Source organism: Sinohyriopsis cumingii, chromosome 15 (genome assembly GCF_028554795.1).
Source record: "Sinohyriopsis cumingii isolate HCF-2022 chromosome 15, ASM2855479v2, whole genome shotgun sequence".
Classification (NCBI taxonomy): domain Eukaryota; kingdom Metazoa; phylum Mollusca; class Bivalvia; order Unionida; family Unionidae; genus Sinohyriopsis; species Sinohyriopsis cumingii.
In genome coordinates this window covers 9,454,443-9,475,987 of record NC_142975.1, presented here as the reverse complement: position 1 = coordinate 9,475,987, position 21,545 = coordinate 9,454,443, and the positions used below count along the sequence as shown (strand labels likewise).

The 21,545-nt window shown below is 34.5% G+C and overlaps 1 protein-coding gene across 1 annotated transcript in view; it reads left to right on the top strand.

The window, feature by feature from the left end:
* Nucleotides 1-21,545, top strand: part of LOC149781244 (von Willebrand factor A domain-containing protein 8-like) — a 203,976-nt gene that overhangs the window by 56,554 nt on the left and 125,877 nt on the right. The window contains exons 14-21 of the mRNA XM_089935327.1: nt 1,490-1,650; nt 5,676-5,789; nt 9,772-9,940; nt 11,265-11,336; nt 11,958-12,073; nt 15,050-15,162; nt 15,712-15,818; nt 18,883-19,031. Of these exons, the coding sequence (XP_089791453.1) occupies nt 1,490-1,650; nt 5,676-5,789; nt 9,772-9,940; nt 11,265-11,336; nt 11,958-12,073; nt 15,050-15,162; nt 15,712-15,818; nt 18,883-19,031 (1,001 nt within the window). The remainder of the gene's footprint in view (nt 1-1,489; nt 1,651-5,675; nt 5,790-9,771; nt 9,941-11,264; nt 11,337-11,957; nt 12,074-15,049; nt 15,163-15,711; nt 15,819-18,882; nt 19,032-21,545) is intronic.

Here is a 21,545-nt window from a genome sequence, read left to right as displayed (position 1 = left end):
AAGTTGACTTCCCTCCTGTTGGTATTGAATCGATTGTCAAACACTCCAAGTTGACTTCCCTACTGTTGGTATTGAATCGATTATCAAACACTAAGAGTTGACTTCCCTCCTGTTGGTATTGAATCGATTGTCAAACACTCCGAGTTGACTTCCCTCCTGTTGGTATTGAATTGATTGTCAAACACTAAAAGTTGATTTCCCTCCTGTTGGTATTGAATCGATTGTCAAACACTCCATGTTGACTTCCGTCCTGTTGGTATTGAATCGATTGTCAAACACTCCAAGTTGACTTCCCTCCTGTTGGTATTGAATCGATTGTCAAACACTCTGAGTTGCCTTCCCTCCTGTTGGTATTGAATCGATTGTCAAACACTCCGAGTTGACTTCCCTCCTGTTGGTATTGAATCGATTGTCAAACACTCCGAGTTGACTTCCCTCCTGTTGGTATTGAATCGATTGTCAAACACTCTGAGTTGACTTCCCTCCTGTTGGTATTGAATCGATTGTCAAACACTCCAAGTTGACTTCCCTCCTGTTGGTATTGAATCGATTGTCAAACACTCTGAGTTGACTTCCAGCAAGGTGTGGATTTCCATGAAGGAGCTTTCACAGTTACTTGGTTGATGCAGATCTGCTCCAATTTGGCTGCCTCTTTATGCAGCCGTTGCAGATATTCCTGTTAGCATTTTTGGGCAACTAAATTGTTGAGTTGTGGTCTAAAATAAAAGAGGTTCTGTGTCATTGGTGAAAGAGACAATGGCTTATGGCAGGATTTCCTCTGCAGAAACCTCAACCTGATATTACCATCTTTATGGACACCAGTTTGTATGGTTTGGGAGCCCACATGTTGTCCCACTACACCATGGTACATTAGCATCTGGGATCTGAGGAAAAGAGTCCTTCACATCAGACTTCTAGAAATGAAGATCATAATAAGAACAATACAAGATAACTACCAGTGTATAACTTTAAAATTTAATTACAATTTTTAAAGCCTGGATATTAATCTCTTATTAGAAACACCCATGTCTAGGCATTTTATTTTTGGTAAAGGGTCAGTCCCATTAGGTTAGTATAATATATATGAAAATTTTGGTAGCATGTAGTGTTTCATAAGTTTTGGTGAGGTTTTTGGCAAGAAATGAAGTGTGCAGTTAACAGAAAATTCTAGTTTGATATTTATGCAACACTAATTGGAGACCTTGAAACTCAAAAATGTGCATACTGTGCTATATCTTTCCTTACATTATTCTTAGAAAATACATTAAATGTATACATCATTGATCATTGTTGGGACAATTAAAAGTTATGCTTCTTGGGAAATTATTATTGATTCACTGTTTTGAATTTGACTGAGTACACATATTTGAAATATTCATGCTATTCTTTTGCCAATATTTTTGTACATGTGCAGATGACATTGTTTTGTTTTTTATGTCACATAAATGATAGTAACTGTGCAGCTTAGATGCTTAAATTGTTCTTGCAGGACATGACCTCTCGTGACCTCCTACAACAAAGAACATTATTACCCAATGGAGACACAGCCTGGAGGCCATCACCATTGGTTACTGCTGCACTGGAGGGAAGCCTGGCAGTGTTAGATGGAATCCATAGAATTAACTTAGGATCTTTTGCTGTATTACACAGGTGGGTTAGGATTCTTTATAAAAACTATTTTTGAATTGATGAACTGTTTCGCTTATGTTGACAACTGTCTCCACTCCTTTCATGTCTGCATTGGGAACTCTGATCCTGCCTAGTCATTCAAATGGGAACTCTCTGATCCTGCCTTCTCATACAAAATAGGAACTATCAGATCCTCTTCATTCAAATGGGAACTATCTGATCTGCTTTTTCATTCAAATGGGAACTATCTTATCCTGCTTTTTCATTCCGATGGGAACTATCTTATCCTGCCTTTTCATTCAAATGGGGAACTATCCAATCATGCCTTTTCATTCAAATGGGAACTATCTTAACCTGCTTTTTCATTCCAATGGGAACTATCTTATCCTGCCTTTTCATTCAGATGGGAACTATCTTATCCTGCTTTTTCATTCAAATGGGAACTATCTGATCTGCTTTTTCATTCAAATGGGAACTATCTGATCTGCTTTTTCATTCAAATGGGAACTATCTGATCTGCTTTTTCATTCAAATGGGAACTATCTGATCTGCTTTTTCATTCAAATGGGAATGATCTTATCCTGCCTTTTCATTCATATGGGTACTATCCAATCATGCCTTTTCATTCAAATGGGAACTATCTGATCTACTTTTTCATACAGATAGGTACTCTTTGGTCTTGCCTATTCATACAAAAAGGAACATCTGATCCTGTCTATTAAAACAAGCAGGAACTCTATGATCCTGCCATTCATAGAACTATGTGAACTCTCTGTTCCTTGCCTTTTCATTCACATGGTAACTCTCTGATCATGCCTTTTCATTCACATGGTAACTCTATGATCCTGCCATTCATACAAATATGAACTCTGTTCCTTGCCTTTTCATTCACATGGTAACTCTCTGATCATGCCTTTTCATACAAATGGGAACTATCCAATCATGCCTTTTCATACAAATGAAAACTATCCAATAATGCCTTTTCATTCACATGGGAACTATCCAATCTTGCCTTTTCATACAAATGAAAACTATCCAATCATGCCTTTTCATACAAATGAAAACTATCCAATCATGCCTTTTCATTCACATGGGAACTATCCAATCATGCCTTTTCATACAAATGAAAACTATCCAATCATGCCTTTTCATACAAATGAAAACTATCCAATCATGCCTTTTCATACAAATGAAAACTATCCAATCATGCCTTTTCATACAAATGAAAACTATCCAATCATGCCTTTTCATACACATGGGAACTATCCAATCATGCCTTTTCATACAAATGAAAACTGTCTTATCCTGCCTACTCATAAAAATGTGCTTATGAAAATATGGCGCAATTATCAGACATATCAGCATTTAAGTGGAAATTTCAGACTGGCTTTTAAAAGACATGTGAATGCCCTTTAGAGGTCAGTACTGGAGGATTAAGTATGATGTAGTAGATGTTTTAGATTTACCTAAATCAATACCAAGTACTAGCTAGAATGACTGTGAAACAGCTACTACATTTAAGTTCAGCTGAGTTCACTATCCTGTTAGCAAATGCCTGTGATTTTGTATTGTATATAAAGTACCTTCATATTTTGGGATACTTTATTTAATTTTGCCAACAATTTGGATTGGTTTGAAGGTTTATTTATTAGGTAGTAGATTTTAAACATGTCTCATTTGGTGTTAGCATTTAGGACTAGTAGTAATAATTAGTACCTTTTGTTTTTGCACATTTGCTATCAAAAGATAACATATTCTCTAGTTATTTAGCGTGTATGAATTATTTTCCTATATAATGTAAGCAACTATTCTTAAATTTCATATTTGGTTGAATGGTTAATTAGAAGAACATTTACAAGGTTTTCCAACCAAAATGGTTAAAATTTATTAATGAAGAATCTGCATTTTGTCCATGATGTTCAAAGAACATACAATTCCCTGAATCTGATTCAAGGATGCTGGTCCTATTTTACATGCTACATAGTACTGGTAAGGTAAAGTTACATACAAGTGATAAAGGTCCCTGATTGGCCGAGTGGTCTAAAGCGCTCTCCATTATGGATCACTGCCATCTCACGTCTGTCTGTGTGGGTTTGAGTCTCGGATTCAACCAGTGTGGGTATGTGAGAAAGCTTTCCAGTAGCTTCTCGTGGGTCAGCGGTTCTCTCCTGGGCTTTTCCTGGGTTCTTCCTCCACCATTAATACTGGCCACCGAGTATAGCCTATCATGTGCTGAAAAATGGCGTTAAACCCTATAACAACAACAGCAACATACAGTGATAAGTTTGTCTAAAAAGAGTTTATGTTTTTTACCTCTATTGGTCAAAGATCAGAAGAGGTCTTGCATCTGGGTCCAGTTTCAGTTTTTTTGCTATTGCTACTCCTTCAAAAAAACTTGAACGAGAGTCATTAAACTTGACTCTAGTCTAATTGGTCCTAAAAAATAATAATAATAATAATAATGAGGACTTTGTATAGGAACTAACCTTTAGAAGCTGTAAGCGCTTTACAAATTTAGACAACACCTATAAGATAAAAAACATATAATGATATGACTACAAAAACAAACACCATGAAATTAGAAAACATTAAAAAACATGCTGAGAATATTTAAGGTAGGAAACATTATTAGGTCTTTAAGTTTGTTCTTGCAATTGAAATAAGTGAGTTTTGAGAGCACTCTTGAGTGGGATCACTGTGTCTTTGTGTCTAAGTTCAGTGGGCAATTCATTCCATGTTGCTGGGCCCTGGTATGCAAAAGAACGCTGTCCATATGACTTTGTTTTCATACTTGGAATAATGAGTATACGATTGTCAGAAGAGGAGCGTAAGTATCTTGCTGGTGTTTACACATGGGTGAGGTCAGATAGGTATGTTGGACTAGAGTCCAACAGTGAAACGTAGCACAGAGAACAAATTTTGTGTTTGATTCTGGATCGAATGGATAGCCATTATTGGGTACAGAGCAGTGGGGAGGTGTGCTCTGATCATGGTATTCTAAGTATGATCCGAGCAGCTGTGTTTTGAACTTTTTGAATTTTCTTGAGTAGATATTGAGATGAACCAGACAGAATTGAGTTACAATAGGCCAGTCTTGAAAATACTAATGAACACAAGTGTTTTAGTGGCATCAACTGAAAGATAGTTACGAATTGAGCTGATGCATCTCAGCTCAAGATATGCAGCCTTGCATATGTTCATGACATGTTTGTGCAATGTGAGAGTACTGTCCAGAGTAACACCTAGGTTTCATACTGATTGTGTGAATTTAATGTTGGTGTTGCTGATATTTATTGTTTGAGGTAAAGGATGTGAATGAGAAAGTCTTTGTGTTGTGATCAGAATGGCCTCAGTTTTATCATCATTCATCTGCAGCTTGTTACATGTCATCCATGATTTCACATCAGAAATGCACCTCTCTACACCTTAGATGGTAGCATCAACTTTAGTTGGATGGCTAGATTTGTATATTTGGGTGTAATCTGCATACAATTGGTGAGACACTGGATGATGATCTATGACACTTGAGAGCGACTGAGTGTACAGAATGAAGAGACCAGGTCCAAGAACAGACCCCAGCTGAAGACCACAACATAGATCAACTGTGCTTGAGTCTATTCCATTTGCAGATACAATTTGTGTCCTGTTGACCAAGTAGTACTTGAACCACAGTAAGGCTGTATCATGAATGCCAAATACATGCTGGAGACGGTGAAGTAATATATCAATATAAATAAAAATAAATGCAAACATCCAGGATAGCCACTATTATGTCTAATTTGGTCATCTTTGCTATCTTGCTATTGGTTACTGAGGAAATAATTATAACAGTATCTCAGAAGAGTTATTTCCCATAGATGCTACTTTTAGAGTGCATTGAACAGGGCTAGAATTTGGGAGGTAGCAAAAGTAAATTTCTAGTGTTAGTTTAATCAAGCAATGTATTCAGTGGAGAAAGTTAGAATTGTTAAATTTAAGACATATGTATTTATCATACATTTGACAATCCTTCATTGGGCTAATATTTGAGTGTGTTGTTTTGACAGAATAATACATGAGAGAGAACTGCAGCTGTTTGATGGCAGTAGGTTGTTAAGCCAAGATAAGTATGACACAATCAAAGAAAAATACAACCTGACTTCAGAGGATCTTGAACAAAGGTAAGATTATGATTCAAAATTTCATGTTGTCAAAACAGCATGAGATTTACATTTCATATCAGTATGGTCAGCCTCTTATTAATTCTGTGATTTCTATTGAATGCACAATAGAACATGTCTAAACCTTGTCTATAAGTGAAAGGTCATGTATTGCAGTTGAATATACTATTTTCTGAAAATTTGTTTGGTTATGAAGTAATATAATTCAGAGGTAAAAAAATCACCATGAGCTATAGGTAAATGTTTCCCTTCATATTTTTATAAAAATATAAATGGTATAATTTTGAATTGCAGAGCAATTTGACTTTGACAGTATCTGATATCCATAAGTAGTCCAACGTGCCTTACAGATTGAATGCAGGAGATTACCCATAATTCCAAACAGAATGTTCAGTTTAGTCTTACACGGCAGTATATGTAGTGCTTCAATAATTAATTGTAATTATATCTGTCACTCTGCTATCATGTTCACTGTCATCAAAACGGAGTAGGAAATTCAACTGGAATATTGAGAAAATGTTGAAAATTGTTGTAGAAAAATAATACATTGAAGTTATGAAGTACAACATTTATAAACTCAGGTATTGACACATAGTTTATAATACAGTATTCATTATTGCAGTATCTATATATTGTCTTCTGAATCTGAAACTAATAGTTGTTTTGAATAAAGAAAAATTATACATTTTTATAGAACATACATACAAAAAATGTTATCTTGATATAATGTGGTAGTTGTTGGTCCATAACTTCCTTGTTATTATGTGGTAGTTGAAGTTAATAACTCAATCATTATAATGTAGTAGTTGGGGTCCATAACTCAATCATTATAATGTTGTAGTTGGGGTCCTTAACTCCCTCATTATAAAGTGGTAGTTGGGGTCCATAACTCCCTTGTTATAAGTTGGTACTTGGGGGTTCATACTCCTTCATTATAATGTTGTAGGTGGGGCACATAACTCTCTTGTTATAAGGTGGTAGTTGAAGTTAATAACTCAATCATTATAATGTGGTAGTTGGGGTCCATAACTCCCTCATTATAAAGTAGTAGTTGGGGTCCATAACCTCCATGTTATAAGGTGGTAGTTGGGGTCCATAACTCCCTCATTATAATGTGGTAGTTGGGTCCATAACTCAGTCATTATAATGTGGCAGTTAAGGTCATAACCCCTCACTATAATGTAGTTGGGGCCCATAACTCCCTTGTTATAAGGTGGTAGTTGGGGTTAAAACTTCTTCATTATAATATTGTAGATGGAGTCCATAACTTCCTCAAAATAACATGGTATTTTGGGGCCCATAACTCCCTCATTATAAAGTTGTAGTTGGGGTCCATAACTCCCTTGTTATTATGTGGTAGTTGGGGTCCATATCCATTGACCATGTTATGTACCAAACCATATTATAGTAAGAGCCACAGTATGTACTGAATTGGGTTATGTTGAGAATAGTATTATATGCTGAACAGTCGTATGGGGTGATCTATCAAAATATTTTAAGTAATCATGTTTTGAAAAGGAAATAAAAGAGATAACACTTGGCTTTGTTTTCTTTTCTTTCAAACAATGTTGCTATACATTGGTATGATTTTGGTCATTGGGTCCTTAGTGCTACCATATTATATCAAGTATCACATTATAACAAGGGGGTGATGAGTGTTTTATTGAGATAGGCTTCTAAACCAAATATAATAAGACAAGTATTTCCTCCGAACACTGTAAGCTACAAGGGTCTTTTCATAATTATACTTAAAGCTGCGTTTTGGATGTTTTGTCGAAGACTTCTTAGTTTCTAAGAACTTAGGATATTTTATTTGATTAGACATTGTATAAAATACAGTGTATAACTTAATCATATATTAGAGATATTTTCTTGATTAGACATTGTATAAAATACAGTGTATAACTTAATCATATATTAGGGATATTTTCTTGATTAGACAGTCTATAAAATACAGTGTATAACTTAATCATATATTAGGGATATTTTCTTGATAGACAGTCTATAAAATACAGTGTATAACTTAATCATATATTAGGGATATTTTCTTGATTAGACAGTCTATAAAATACAGTGTATAACTTATTCATATATTAGGGATATTTTCTTGATTAGACATTGAATAAAATACAGTGTATAACTTAATCATATATTAGGGATATTTAATTGATTAGACAGTCTATAAAATACAGTGTATAACTTAATCATATATTAGGGATATTTTCTTGATTAGACAGTCTATAAAATACAGTGTATAACTTAATCATATATTAGGGATATTTTCTTGATTAGACAGTCTATAAAATACAGTGTATAACTTAATCATATATTAGGGATATTTTCTTGATTAGACATTGTATAAAATACAGTGTATAACTTAATCATATATTAGCGATATTTTCTTGATTAGACAGTGTATAAAATACATCTGTGAAGCTCCCAGCCAAGGAAGACAATGACTTCCTGTCAATACATCTGTTATCTGTTTCTCCCTCTATCACGCTTTTTGTAATTTTGGTCACTTGAAACAACTGAGCAAAATCAGGCCAAATTTGACAAGTAGGTACCTTGGGTGGGTTCCAAGACATAATAATATTTCTTGTGAAATGTAAGCTTAGTTTTATTTGGGGTGGGGGTGTGGAATCTTGATGAAAACCTTAAAAGCACTTTTAAGCAAAAATTACACGAGGTGGACAAATCAAATTTTGTTTGTTTATTTGTATTCATATGTATGGGACCTAAATAGATTTTCATGCCATCATAGCAATTACTTAAACTTTGTACAGATTTCTAACTTTTTAGACTCATAATAAAAATATTGTAAGCTGTAGTCAGTAAATCACTTGATGCAGAAAAATGAAACTTGGTAGGTTTGTTTCAATTATAATGTAGATGCACAAATTATAATTTTAGACCATTTTAGAAATTTCCATAGTTTTTTACAGTTTCTAAACTTTTTACACCTGGATTTTAAAAGAAATTAAGCATGTTTAAGCAAAAATCACTTGTCATAGACAAATTATTTTGGATCATTTGTATTATTAGTAAATATATTTTCAGGCCATTGCAGCAGTTTTTCAAATTTTTTAACATTTCAAACTTTTTTATCAAAACAACATTTTAACAAGATTAGGCAAAAACTGCGGGAGATAAATGAAGTTTGAGAACATTGTTTGTATTCACTTGTTTATATCCTAGTTTGATTTTCAGGCCATTACTGCAGATATTTCATATTTCAAATTTGTAAAAACTTTTTAGGAAAATCTTGTTAGCAAAATTAGCAAGAAACATTTAAAGAAGACAATTAAAATTTGGCATACATCTTTTGAGGCACACATAGATGACCTGATTAGATTTAAAGCCATTGTAGCATTTTATTGCATTTTAGATTTTATCAGCAAGCACTTTACAAATGCAGATCAATTTCTTGTTAGGTCTAAGATATCAAACTTATCCTGATTTTCACAAAGTTGAATCTGTGTGTTACATAAACTGACTGAACTGTTTTGATCCGATGAGAGGAAAACCAAAACCCAGATCTTACAAATTAGGAATATTCTATCTAATACTCAAAACAAAATTATATTTCATTCACCTTTTTCACCTTGCTTGGTATTTACCTTATTTTTAGTGGCAGTTTCACATATGGCATTAAATTATCATGATAGCAAGAGGGAGACATGTTTTTTGTTTAAAATACAATTTCTTCTGGCTTATAAAGAACAGCTTTCTCATCTTTGATAGATATCACTGAATATTACATTTATTTAGAAATATCTTGTTATAACAAAATTAAGAAATTATTAATTTCATTGCTAGTAATTTGTAAAAGAATTTATTTGTTGTATGTCAGTCATTTTGAATGCCCATGAGAATGATGGGGCTGGTTGAATTCAAATATTTTAAATAAAACCATTTCACAAAATATCCAATCTTCGTTGCCCCTTCCAAAACATTTGACAATGCTAGATTGATTTTTCAGGAAAATTTACCCAATACATCCTGGATTCCGGATTATTTCCCTTGGGGAGCCACCAGTAGTGGGGAGCAGCACACAGCAATGGTTGAATCCGGAGATGTTGACAATGTTCCTGTACCACAACATGAGACCCCTGGCCCAGGCAGAGGAGACCACAGTCATCAAGTCTCTGGTACATTTATGGTTACTGTTGTCACAAAAGTTGCTGCGTATACTCATTTATAATAGCAAACAATATACGACCTGATCTTCCATTGTATAATGTGCCAGCAGATCAGGGTCTTTGTCGTTTATTCTACTGATTACTTCTATCAAACCTCATGGACCCTGATAAGCTAGAGTATTATGCAGTGGCAGATCTGGGTCTGTGCAGTTTGCAGGTGGACCTAAATTACAGATAGGTATATATGGTATTGTATTTTGACTAGAAAAGGTAAGTTATTGCAAGACCACATTTACATTTTTGTTCATTATTATGTCAGTAATCCTGGCAATAGGTGTCAGTAATCCCTGGCAATAGGTGTCAGATGTTGCTTTCTTCTTTTTGAAGTTGACTTCTGTCTGTGGTAGATTTCTTTTATTGTAAGAAAGCTCCTAACAAATGGTGCAATTCAGTGTCAGTCAATAGATAGGGATATAAACAAGACATCACAATGGGAAATGGGATGGTGATATAAACAAGACATCACAATGGGAAATGGGATGGTGATATAAACAAGACATCACAGTGGGAAATGGGATGGTGATATAAACAAGTTTTCAGAATGGGATATTAATAAGTCATCAGAATTACTACACACACGTTTTCAGACCATTATCAGTTCCATATTTTGTCAACTTTATTTAGAACAAGTTGGATTCAACAAAATTTTGGATATTACAAAGCAATTACAAAGTCTGTTCAAGGGTTATGAATAATTTTTGTTGGTTATGAGAAATTTTGAATGTTCTGAGAATGATTTTTTTTTCAAGCTTTGTTTTCTTATGAGTTACCAATATCTTGAGTTGATCATAATCTGTTTATGTTAGGAATATTTCTTTTCTTGTTGATGCACATATCTATTTGTTGTTTGCCAATAATTAGGCCAACTGTTTTATTTATAGCAGACTCAGATTAGCAGTTGGTTATTCTCCAGAATTAACATGTCTCTGTGTTTTCATTTACCTAAGAATATGAATGATAGAGAAGGAATAAGGAAGGTATAAGGAATAAGGAAGGTATCTTTTTTATGGTCATGAAACTAATCCTAAATCTTTAATTTGATTTTAGTGTGACTTGCCGTTAAGTTCTGTTACCTCTCTCATTTAACCATAAACTTGTAAGAAATATGTATTGTAAAACTAAAATGTTTTTTGTCTTTATTGAAGTAATTAGTTTAGTATGCATTTTTGTATAATTCTACTCACTCGTCATTATAGGATGCTGATGTTCATGGACAGATGTGTACAGCTACTGAATCAAGTTTAATGTTTCTTTGGATCTTGTTTATTTCTAGGTACCAAACAGTCCAGACCTCAGCAAACTTTTCTCCATCGTTCATCAGCTCAGACAGTCGGCAGATCCAATGGTAGGTTTTGTCATGTCAGTTCAATTTTGCAAAGTTATTGTCTGCCATGTGCAGCAAAAAAGCTATGCATTAGTGTGTGTGTGTGTGTGTATATATATATATATATATATATATATATATATATATATATATATATATATATATATAAGATAACTGGCTACTGTCAATATTTAGAGTATATGAAAGTTGATTGAGCAAGTATTGTGGTCTTTTGTTTCCCTTAAAGTGGTAGGTAAATTCTTTCATTTAAATTCAGTCAAAATATATTTTTAGATAACTGTATTGTTCAGTGCTTGGTTGTGTATGCCAGATGACTGAGGAAACAACTGTTTGATGTTTTTCCCTGAATTAAGCACCTGATTGCATTGAAGACAAAAACATGGAAAACTTAATGGCTTTATTGTTCAATGTTCAGTAGTAATAATATAAATGCTAAATATTTTTTTTAAAATGCAAACAGTTTTCACAAATAAGCAATTAGTATTGACAAGACATATGTAAAATTCAAGAATACATGACATCTTGCCAAATTATTAAATCTAACTTTTGTTTGTTTAGACACAACAGCAGTTAATGAATATTTTAAGTCCATTAAAGTATTTCATTCTTTCTTTTTTGTAGCTAGGTTCAATTTCCACTTCTTTGTCTACAAGACAGTTGATCAGGATAGCCAGAAGGCTTGCTAACTTTCCATCAGACAACTTGTACAGTGTTATACAGAAAGCATGTCTTGCAAGGTAAAGTCATCTTTTGAATTTCAGTATTCTTTCTAGTACTCTTGGGAAATATTAGTAGAAGAAATTATCCTCTCTTGCTTTGTTTTATATGAAAATTGTCAGTACACAAACATTAAACCTGTTTCCAAAAACTGTACTTGATGGCTTATACCGTATATAGTAACATGGTGACAAGATGGCTATGAAGAGAATGATATGCTTGTACAAATGAAAATGAAGGCCAGAAAGTAATTATACAAGATAATGAAAACAAGGCTACAAAGTGCTTGTACAAATGAAAATGAAGGCCAGAAAGTAATTGTACAAGATAATGAAAACAAGGCTACAAAGTGCTTGTACAAATGAAAATGATAGCCAGAAAGTAATTATACAAGATAATGAAAACAAGGCTACAAAGTGCTTGTACAAATGAAAATGAAGGCCAGAAAGTAATTGTACAAGATAATGAAAACAAGGCTACAAAGTGCTTGTACAAATGAAAATAAAGGCCAGAAAGTAATTGTACAAGATAATGAAAACAAGGCTACAAAGTGCTTGTACAAATGAAAATGAAGGCCAGAAAGTAATTGTACAAAATAATGAAAACAAGGCTACAAAGTGCTTGTACAAATGAAAATGAAGGCCAGAAAGTAATTGTACAAGATAATGAAAACAAGGCTGCAAAATGCTTGTACAAATGAAAATAAAGGCCATAAAGTAATTGTACAAAATAATGAAAACAAGGCTACAAAGTGCTTGTACAAATGAAAGTGAAGGCCAGAAAGTAATAGTACAAGATAATGAAAACAAGGCTACAAAGTGCTTGTACAAATGAAAATGAAGGCCAGAAAGTAATTATACAAGATAATGAAAACAAGGCTACAAAGTGCTTGTACAAATGAAAATGAAGGCCAGAAAGTAATTATACAAGATAATGAAAACAAGGCTACAAAGTGCTTGTACAAATGAAAGTGAAGGCCAGAAAGTAATTGTACAAGATAATGAAAACAAGGCTACAAAGTGCTTGTACAAATGAAAATGAAGGCCAGAAAGTAATAGTACAAGATAATGAAAACAAGGCTACAAAGTGCTTGTACAAATGAAAATGAAGGCCAGAAAGTAATTATACAAGATAATGAAAACAAGGCTACAAAGTGCTTGTACAAATGAAAATGAAGGCCAGAAAGTAATTATACAAGATAATGAAAACAAGGCTACAAAGTGCTTGTACAAATGAAAGTGAAGGCCAGAAAGTAATAGTACAAGATAATGAAAACAAGGCTACAAAGTACTTGTACAAAGGAAAATGAAGGCCAGAAAGTAATTGTACAAGATAATGAAAACAAGGCTACAAAGTGCTTGTACAAATGAAAATGATAGCCAGAAAGTAATTGTACAAGATAATGAAAACAAGGCTACAAAGTGCTTGTACAAATGAAAATGAAGGCCAGAAAGTAATTGTACAAGATAATGAAAACAAGGCTACAAAGTGCTTGTACAAATGAAAATGAAGGCCAGAAAGTAATTGTACAAGATAATGAAAACAAGGCTACAAAGTGCTTGTACAAATGAAAATGATAGCCAGAAAGTAATTGTACAAGATAATGAAAACAAGGCTACAAAGTGCTTGTACAAATGAAAATGAAGGCCAGAAAGTAATAGTACAAGATAATGAAAACAAGGCTACAAAGTACTTGTACAAATGAAAATGAAGGCCAGAAAGTAATAGTACAAGATAATGAAAACAAGGCTACAAAGTGCTTGTACAAATGAAAATGAAGGCCAGAAAGTAATAGTACAAGATAATGAAAACAAGGCTACAAAGTGCTTGTACAAAGGAAAATGACAGCCAGAAAGTAATTGTACAAGATAATGAAAACAAGGCTACAAAGTGTTTGTACAAATGAAAAGATAATGAAAACAAGGCTACAAAGTGCTTGTACAAAAGAAAATGAAGGCCAGAAAGTAATTGTACAAGATAATGAAAACAAGGCTACAGAGTGCTTGTACAAATGAAAAGATAATGAAAACAAGGCTACAAAGTGCTTGTACAAATGAAAAGATAATGAAAACAAGGCTACAAAGTGCTTGTACAAATGAAAAGATAATGAAAACAAGGCCACAAAGTGCTTGTACAAATGAAAAGATAATGAAAACAAGGCTACAAAGTGCTTGTACAAAAGAAAATGAAGGCCAGAAAGTAATTGTACAAAATAATGAAAACGAGGCTACAAAGTGCTTGTTCAAATGAAACTGATTGTTGTTGTTGTTGTAGGGTTTAACGCCATTTTTCAGCACACGATAGGCTATACATGGCGGCCAGTATTAATGGTGGAGGAAGAACCCGAGAAAACCCCCAGAAAGAACCACCGACCCACGAGAAGCTACTGGCAAGCTTTCTCACATGCCCACATTGGCTGAATCTGAGACTCGAACCCATGCAGACAGAGGTGAGATGGCAGTGATCCGTAGCAGAGAGCGCGTTAGACCACTCGGCCACTCGGGGCCCCCAAATGAAAATGAAGGCCAGAATTTAATTGTACAAGATAATGAAAACGAGGCTACAAAGTGCTTGTACAAATGAAAAGATAATGAAAACAAGGCTATAAAGTGCTTGTACAAATGAAAATGAAGGCCAGAAAGTAATTGTACAAAATAATGAAAACGAGGCTGCAAAATGCTTGTTTAAATGAAAATTAAGGCCAGAAAGTAATTGTACAAGATCATGAAAACAAGGCTACAAAGTGCTTGTTCCAATGAAAATAAAGGCCAGGAAGTAGCAAAAGTAATACCATATGATTGGAAAAAATTGAAAATAAATGAAGATGACTGTCACCATATAAGAATGTGTTTTGAAAAATAACTTCCACATGATATTTCTTTAGTAAAATTGTAAACTTCACTCCTAATGAACAATGGGTATATGCAGTTCTAATCGGCTGAGGAATATTGACTCATTCTAAGATCATCAGCGTAATTTTGAGCATTGATTTTCAGGTTCTTGCCACGTCTTGCCAAATCAGCACTGGACCAGGCATTGGATGAACTACAGATACAACCCATCCAGAAACCACCACCTTCTGAAGAAGGCCTAGAAAAAGCTTTGTCATGTCAGTATACTAAACTCAAATTTATTTTGCATTAATGTTTCTGAGGCTTTTCTTTTTCTTTGATAAACATTGGCAGTTTACACCCAAAAAAAATCTGCTCCAAAAACAACCCCAAACAAAAACAAACACATTGAAAAAAATGTAACAAAAGAAGTAGCAAGCCTTAAGTTGATGTATTCGTGTTTCATTTTTTTAAATTATAATAGTAACATCCTTCTACTTGGTAGTAATTTTGTTATCGGTTTCTGTACACATTCTTAATGATGCTGCTTTAAATATTCCAGTAGAATATTGAAAACTTAAAATATATAGAATCTGTATTATCATCACTTTAATATAGGTTGGTCTCATCTTAAAGTGATGAAGATATAAATTTAAAAAAAGTTTTTGTTTTAGTTCTATTCAAATAATGTAGTTGAGCATAAATGTTGTATAGTTAGTTACAGAGTTTTAATATTGAATTGTAGTTTGAAAGTCAATTACTTAAAAACTGAGTTTATGCAACTAATTATTTTATTTTTCAATGTTATTTTGTTTGTTTAATTTAAGGTGAGATTAAAAATGGCAGACTTAGGATAGGCCATACAGAAGTACCTATATACAGCCCAGAGAATAGAACCAAAGTCCCAGATGTGCTCTTCTATGAAAATGCACAGGTAGGCATATCATACCATTGAACTGTTAATCTTTCCTGCTTTAAATTTTCTCTTCATTCAGTTAAGAAACAGTAATTCCTAAATGTAAATGGTGTTGATCTAACTTTTATTATTGCTCCCCTGACAGCTACCTTAAAAACCTTATCTTTGCCGCTCTGCGTGAATGAATGAATGGTTATATTATTTTGGATTTTTCATTCAAAGTCTTCTTATACTATCTATTTGGCCTTAAATAAAATATTTGCTAACCAGATCTCCAAAATGACAGCCACCTGAAAATCTCTTTTTTTGGATACTTTTCTTGAATGGATGGTTGTATTGATGTGGGTTTATCACTTGGATATTTGCTAACCAGATCTCCAAAATGACAGCCACCTGAAAATCTCTTTTTTGGATACTTTTCTTGAATGGATGGTTGTATTGATGTGGGTTTATCGCTTGGATATTTCTCATGGTATCTGCTTGGTCCTAAATTCAAATTGTGCTGATCAGACAGCCAATATGGCCACTATAGTGTCCATCTTTAAAATCTCACTATAATGGATAGCCATTTTGATATGTGGTTTCACTTAAAGACTTATGTTGATGTCTAGTTGGTCCTCACTGATAATGTGACAACCATCTTAAAAATGTTGTTATTTGTACTTCTCTTGAACATGTATCCATATTGACAGGAGGCTTTCACTTAAAGACATTTTGGTTGGTCCAAAATCAAAATGGTGCCATTTTACCTCAAACATCGTGAAATGCTTATCACTGATGGATTTTAAATGGATGTTGGTACTGACAAATGGTTTTCACTAAAACACTTATTACTTTATGTAGTTGAGCTTAAAAAAGGTGCAGATCTGATATCATAATATGGCTGCCACGGTTGTATTGAAAATTTTGTTATTGCAAATAGATTGTTATATTGACATGTATTCCACAGAAACAATTATTATGATATATAATTTATTCAAAATTTAAGTGATGCTGATCCACTCAATAAAAAAAGACAACAGTTGCCACGTCTTGTTATTGCTTTTCCTGAGCATATAGTCTTACTGACTTAGAATTTTTACTCAAACACTTGCTGTATATAGTTTGACCTTATTGAAATTGGTGCTGATGTGATCTTCCAATATTGCTGCCAAAGTAGCCATCCTGAAAATCTTATTATTACATCTCCTTCTCTTAAATGGATGATCATGCCAAGATTTTTATTTTTGTTTTAAAAGCACTTACTGCAGCATATAGTTGCTTCTTTGTTACAGCAATGCTGATCTAACCTTCAGAGTGGCTGCCTTGATGACTGTCATTATGATATCTTTTTGTATGCTTACTTCTCTTAACATTAATATTATATTTACATTTTCTCTAAAATATTATTATTAGCAATATGTAGACATTCTGAATGAAAATGGTGGTGATCTGACCTCCAAAATGGCAATTGATGACCATTGCACATAGCAGATAACTTGTTCCCATTATTTCTTATTCTTATATATTGAGGTTTTCAGATAGACACCCCTTGTGCTATATAATTGGTTTTGAATGAAAATGGTGCATATTTTACTACTAACATGTTGGCCCGGTGGCATAGAGGTCAGAGCATCCACCACGGATGCGGGAGGTTGTGGGTTTGATCCCTGGCTGAGTCATACCAAAGACTTGCAAAAATGGTATGAACAGCTGCTTCGCTCGATGCTCAGCATTAAGAGGCTGGTGTTAGGACTGGTCGACCTGGTTTCAGGATAATGTGACTGGGTGGGACATCATGCCACATGTCTACAGCATGATGCCCCAGTGCTAGACATCACTATAAACTGTTATGCTGCAGACATCATTGTGATATAACTGAAAAACTGTTAAAGTTACATTAAAAATCCAAATCACAGACACACACACACACACACACACACACACACACACACACACACACACACACACACACTGACACATATTGACAATTTTGGGAAAGTGTTTGAAATTTAAACCTACCCAACCTTGGGTCAAAGCTCACTGCCTGCATTTTTATTATTATTGAGCTAATGAACACAGTGACATGTTCATATGCATGTGAACATGGAACGTACCAGATTTTGGGGCTTTTTTATTGCATTCTTTGAATTTGAAAAGCTCTTAATCTTAGTATTTGAAGGACAGTTTTCTGACAGTTCTGTATGAACTCTATATGGTAGACTTGTGATGCCTACGTTGTAATTATTTTGTGACCAAAACTTCATGTCATATTGCAAGTTTAGATTACGTATTATAACCTGACATTGTTCAGTATTATACAATAATCATTTTTTACTTCAAAAATTAGTTTCAACTAGTTTTGATGAGTGAACATTTTGTACACAGTATGAATTGTCTTGAACCGTGGACTGTATGCAAGAGAAACTCAGTCATCCAAAATTTGCCATTCCATATGTGGATGCCATATTTATTTTGTCTTCTGCATTCCTTTTCCACTTGATATTTGGAAGAGTCATTCAATGTCAAGGTGACAGTGGAATAGATTTCATAGCAGGCTTAGTTACCTTATCTACTCAATCATAAGTCTTGCTTATAAGTTGGTATCCCGGGTTAGCCAAGTGGTCTAATGCACTGTTACCATTACCAATAACTGCCATCTCATCTCTGCCTGTGTGGGTTCATGTCTCAATCTCAGCCAGTATGGGTAGCTTTCTGTGGGTCAGAGCTTTCTTACCTTCCCATGTTCTTCCTCCACCAGTTTTATTGGCTGCATCCTATAATTTGCTGAAAAATGGTGTCCAGCTCAAGATAACAACTTGCTTTTAAGTCAAGTCCAGCTACAAACAACATAGACCCTGATTTATCATCACACAGTGTGCAGGCAGATTATGATCTGTGCTTGTTCTGCTGATTACTCATGACAAATTTCACCCAGATCTTCCAGCACATTATGCAGTTAGCACTTACATTTGACTTAAAAGTGAGTATATATGGTTTATTTTATTTTGTGAATGGAAACCTTAATTTTAATTTTAAATGAATGGTCTCTAAATAAGAAAAATTTCAGTTTCAGCATTTCTTTTATAACTGTGACTTTCAGCACCTCTCAGTAATGGAGGACATGTTGAAAGATTTCTTGCTTGATGAGCACCTGCTGCTAATTGGAAATCAGGGAGTTGGGAAGAACAAGATTGTTGACAGATTTCTCCATTTGCTGAATCGCCCCAGGGAATACATCCAATTACACAGGTAGTGTCATTGTTGCAAGCCTAACTTAAAAAATCTGCTTTGCTCTCATTTCTCTTTGTGACAAGATCTCCTCAGTTCTCATGAAGATGCATCAACCTGCTTCATTGCTCATTGTAAACCAGAGTAACATTTTCTTGGAAGGTTGACCCAGCATGACTTTGCATGTTGACTAATTGACCAGTCAGGTGTTCTCATTCAAACACAATCACCAATCAGTCAGTTAGTTGTCCCTCTCATTGTAACAGCTTATTTCATTAGTTCATAGATTACATATTTTCTGTTGATGCATATTTGTAAGAAATGAGGAAATCTTGTAACAGGCATCTATGGTTTGAAAAGAGAGTGTATCAAATATTCAGCAGTAGCTTGCAGTGATGAGGTAGTGTATAATGAGATGCTTGATGAGGTGCATAATGAGGTATTGTATAATGAGATGCATGATGTGGTAGTGTATAATGAGATGCATGATGTGGTAGTGTATAATGAGATGCTTGATGAAGTGCATAATGAGGTAGTGTATAATGAGATGCATGAGGTAGTGTATAATGAGATGCCTTGTGAGGTGCATGATGAGTTGCATAATGAGGTGCATGATGAGTTAGTGTATAATGAGATGCTTGATGTGGTAGTGTATAATGAGGTGCATGAGGCAGTGTATAATGAGATGCATGATGAGGCAGTGTATAATGAGATGCATGATGAGGCAGTGTATAATGAGATGCATGATGAGGCAGTGTATAATGAGATGCTTGATGTGGTAGTGTATAATGAGATGCTTGATGAGGTGCATAATGAAATGCATGATGAAGTGCGTAATGAGGTAGTATATAATAAGATTGATAATAAGGTAGTGTATAAGGAAATGCATGATGAGGCAGTGTATAATGAGATTGATGATGAGTTAGTGTAAAAGGAGATGCATGATGAGGCAGTGTATAAGGAGATGCATGATGAAGTAGTGTATAACAAGATGCATGATGAGGTAGTGTATAATGAGATGCATGATGAGGCAGTGTATAATGTGATTGATGATGAGGTAGTGTATAAGGAGATGCATGATGATGCAGTGTATAATGAGATTGATGATGAGGTAGTGTGTAAGGAGATGCATGATGAGGCAGTGTATAAGGAGATGCATGTTGAGGCAGTGTATAATGAGATGCATGATGAAGTAGTGTATAACGAGATGCATGATGATGTAGTTTATAATGAGATGCATGATGAGGTAGTATATAATGAGATTGATGATGAGGTAGTGTATAAGGAGATGCATGATGAGGCAATGTATAATGAGATGCATGATGAGGCAATGCATGATGAGATGCATAATGAAATGCATGATGAAGTGCATAATGAGGTAGTGTATAAGGAGGAGATGCATGATGAGTTAGTGTATAAGGAGATGCATGATGAGGCAGTGTATAAGGAGATGCATGTTGAGGCAGTGTATAATGAGATGCATGATGAGGCAGTGTATAATGAGATGCATGATGAGGTAGTGTATTATAAGGAGATGCATGATGAGGGAGTGTATAAGGAGATGCATGATGAGTTAGTGTATAATGAGATGCATGATGAGGCAGTGTATAATGAGATGCATGATGAGGCAGTGTATAATGAGATGCTTGATGAGGTAGTGTATAATGAGATTGATGATGAGGTAGTGTATAAGGAGATGCATGATGAGGCAGTGTATAAGGAGATGCATGATGAGGCAGTGTATAATGAGATCATGATGACTCTATGTATAATGAGATGCATGATGAGGTAGTGTATAATGAGGTGCATGAGGTAGTGTATAATGAGGTGCATCATGAGTTAGTGTATAAGGAGGTGCATGATGAGTTGCATAATGAGGTGCATGATGAGGTAGTGTATAATATCATGATGAGGAAGTCACCAGTCTTTAAGTCACCAATTACAAACCTCTGCTTAATTCACACAGTATATATTTTAAGTGTTTATATCCAATGATAAAACCACCTGTTGGGAGGGGGGATACTATACTATGAGAAACCCACTATTTTGACTATGTCTACTAATGACTGCAGGAGTCATCTCAACCCATGTATAGTACATAGGTAAACATGAACTCCCAGTTTGTGATACTTAATACATCAATATGGGCTCCCAGTTTGCTATGCTTAATACCTGAACATGGACACCCAGGTTGCTATGCTTAATACCTGAACATGGACTCCTAGTTTGCTTAGCTTATTACATAAACATGGACTTCCAGTTTGCTATGCTTAATACCTGAACATGGACTCCCAGGTTGCTATGCTTAATACCTGAACATGGACTCTCAGGTTGCTATGCTTAATACCTGAACATGGACTCCCAGTTTGCTATGCTTAATACCTGAACATGGACTCTCAGGTTGCTATGCTTATTACATAAACATGGACTTCCAGTTTGCTATACTTAATTCATCGACATAGACTCCCAGTTTGCTATACTTAATTCATCGACATAGACTCCCAGTTTGCTGTGCTAAATACACCCCTCATATCT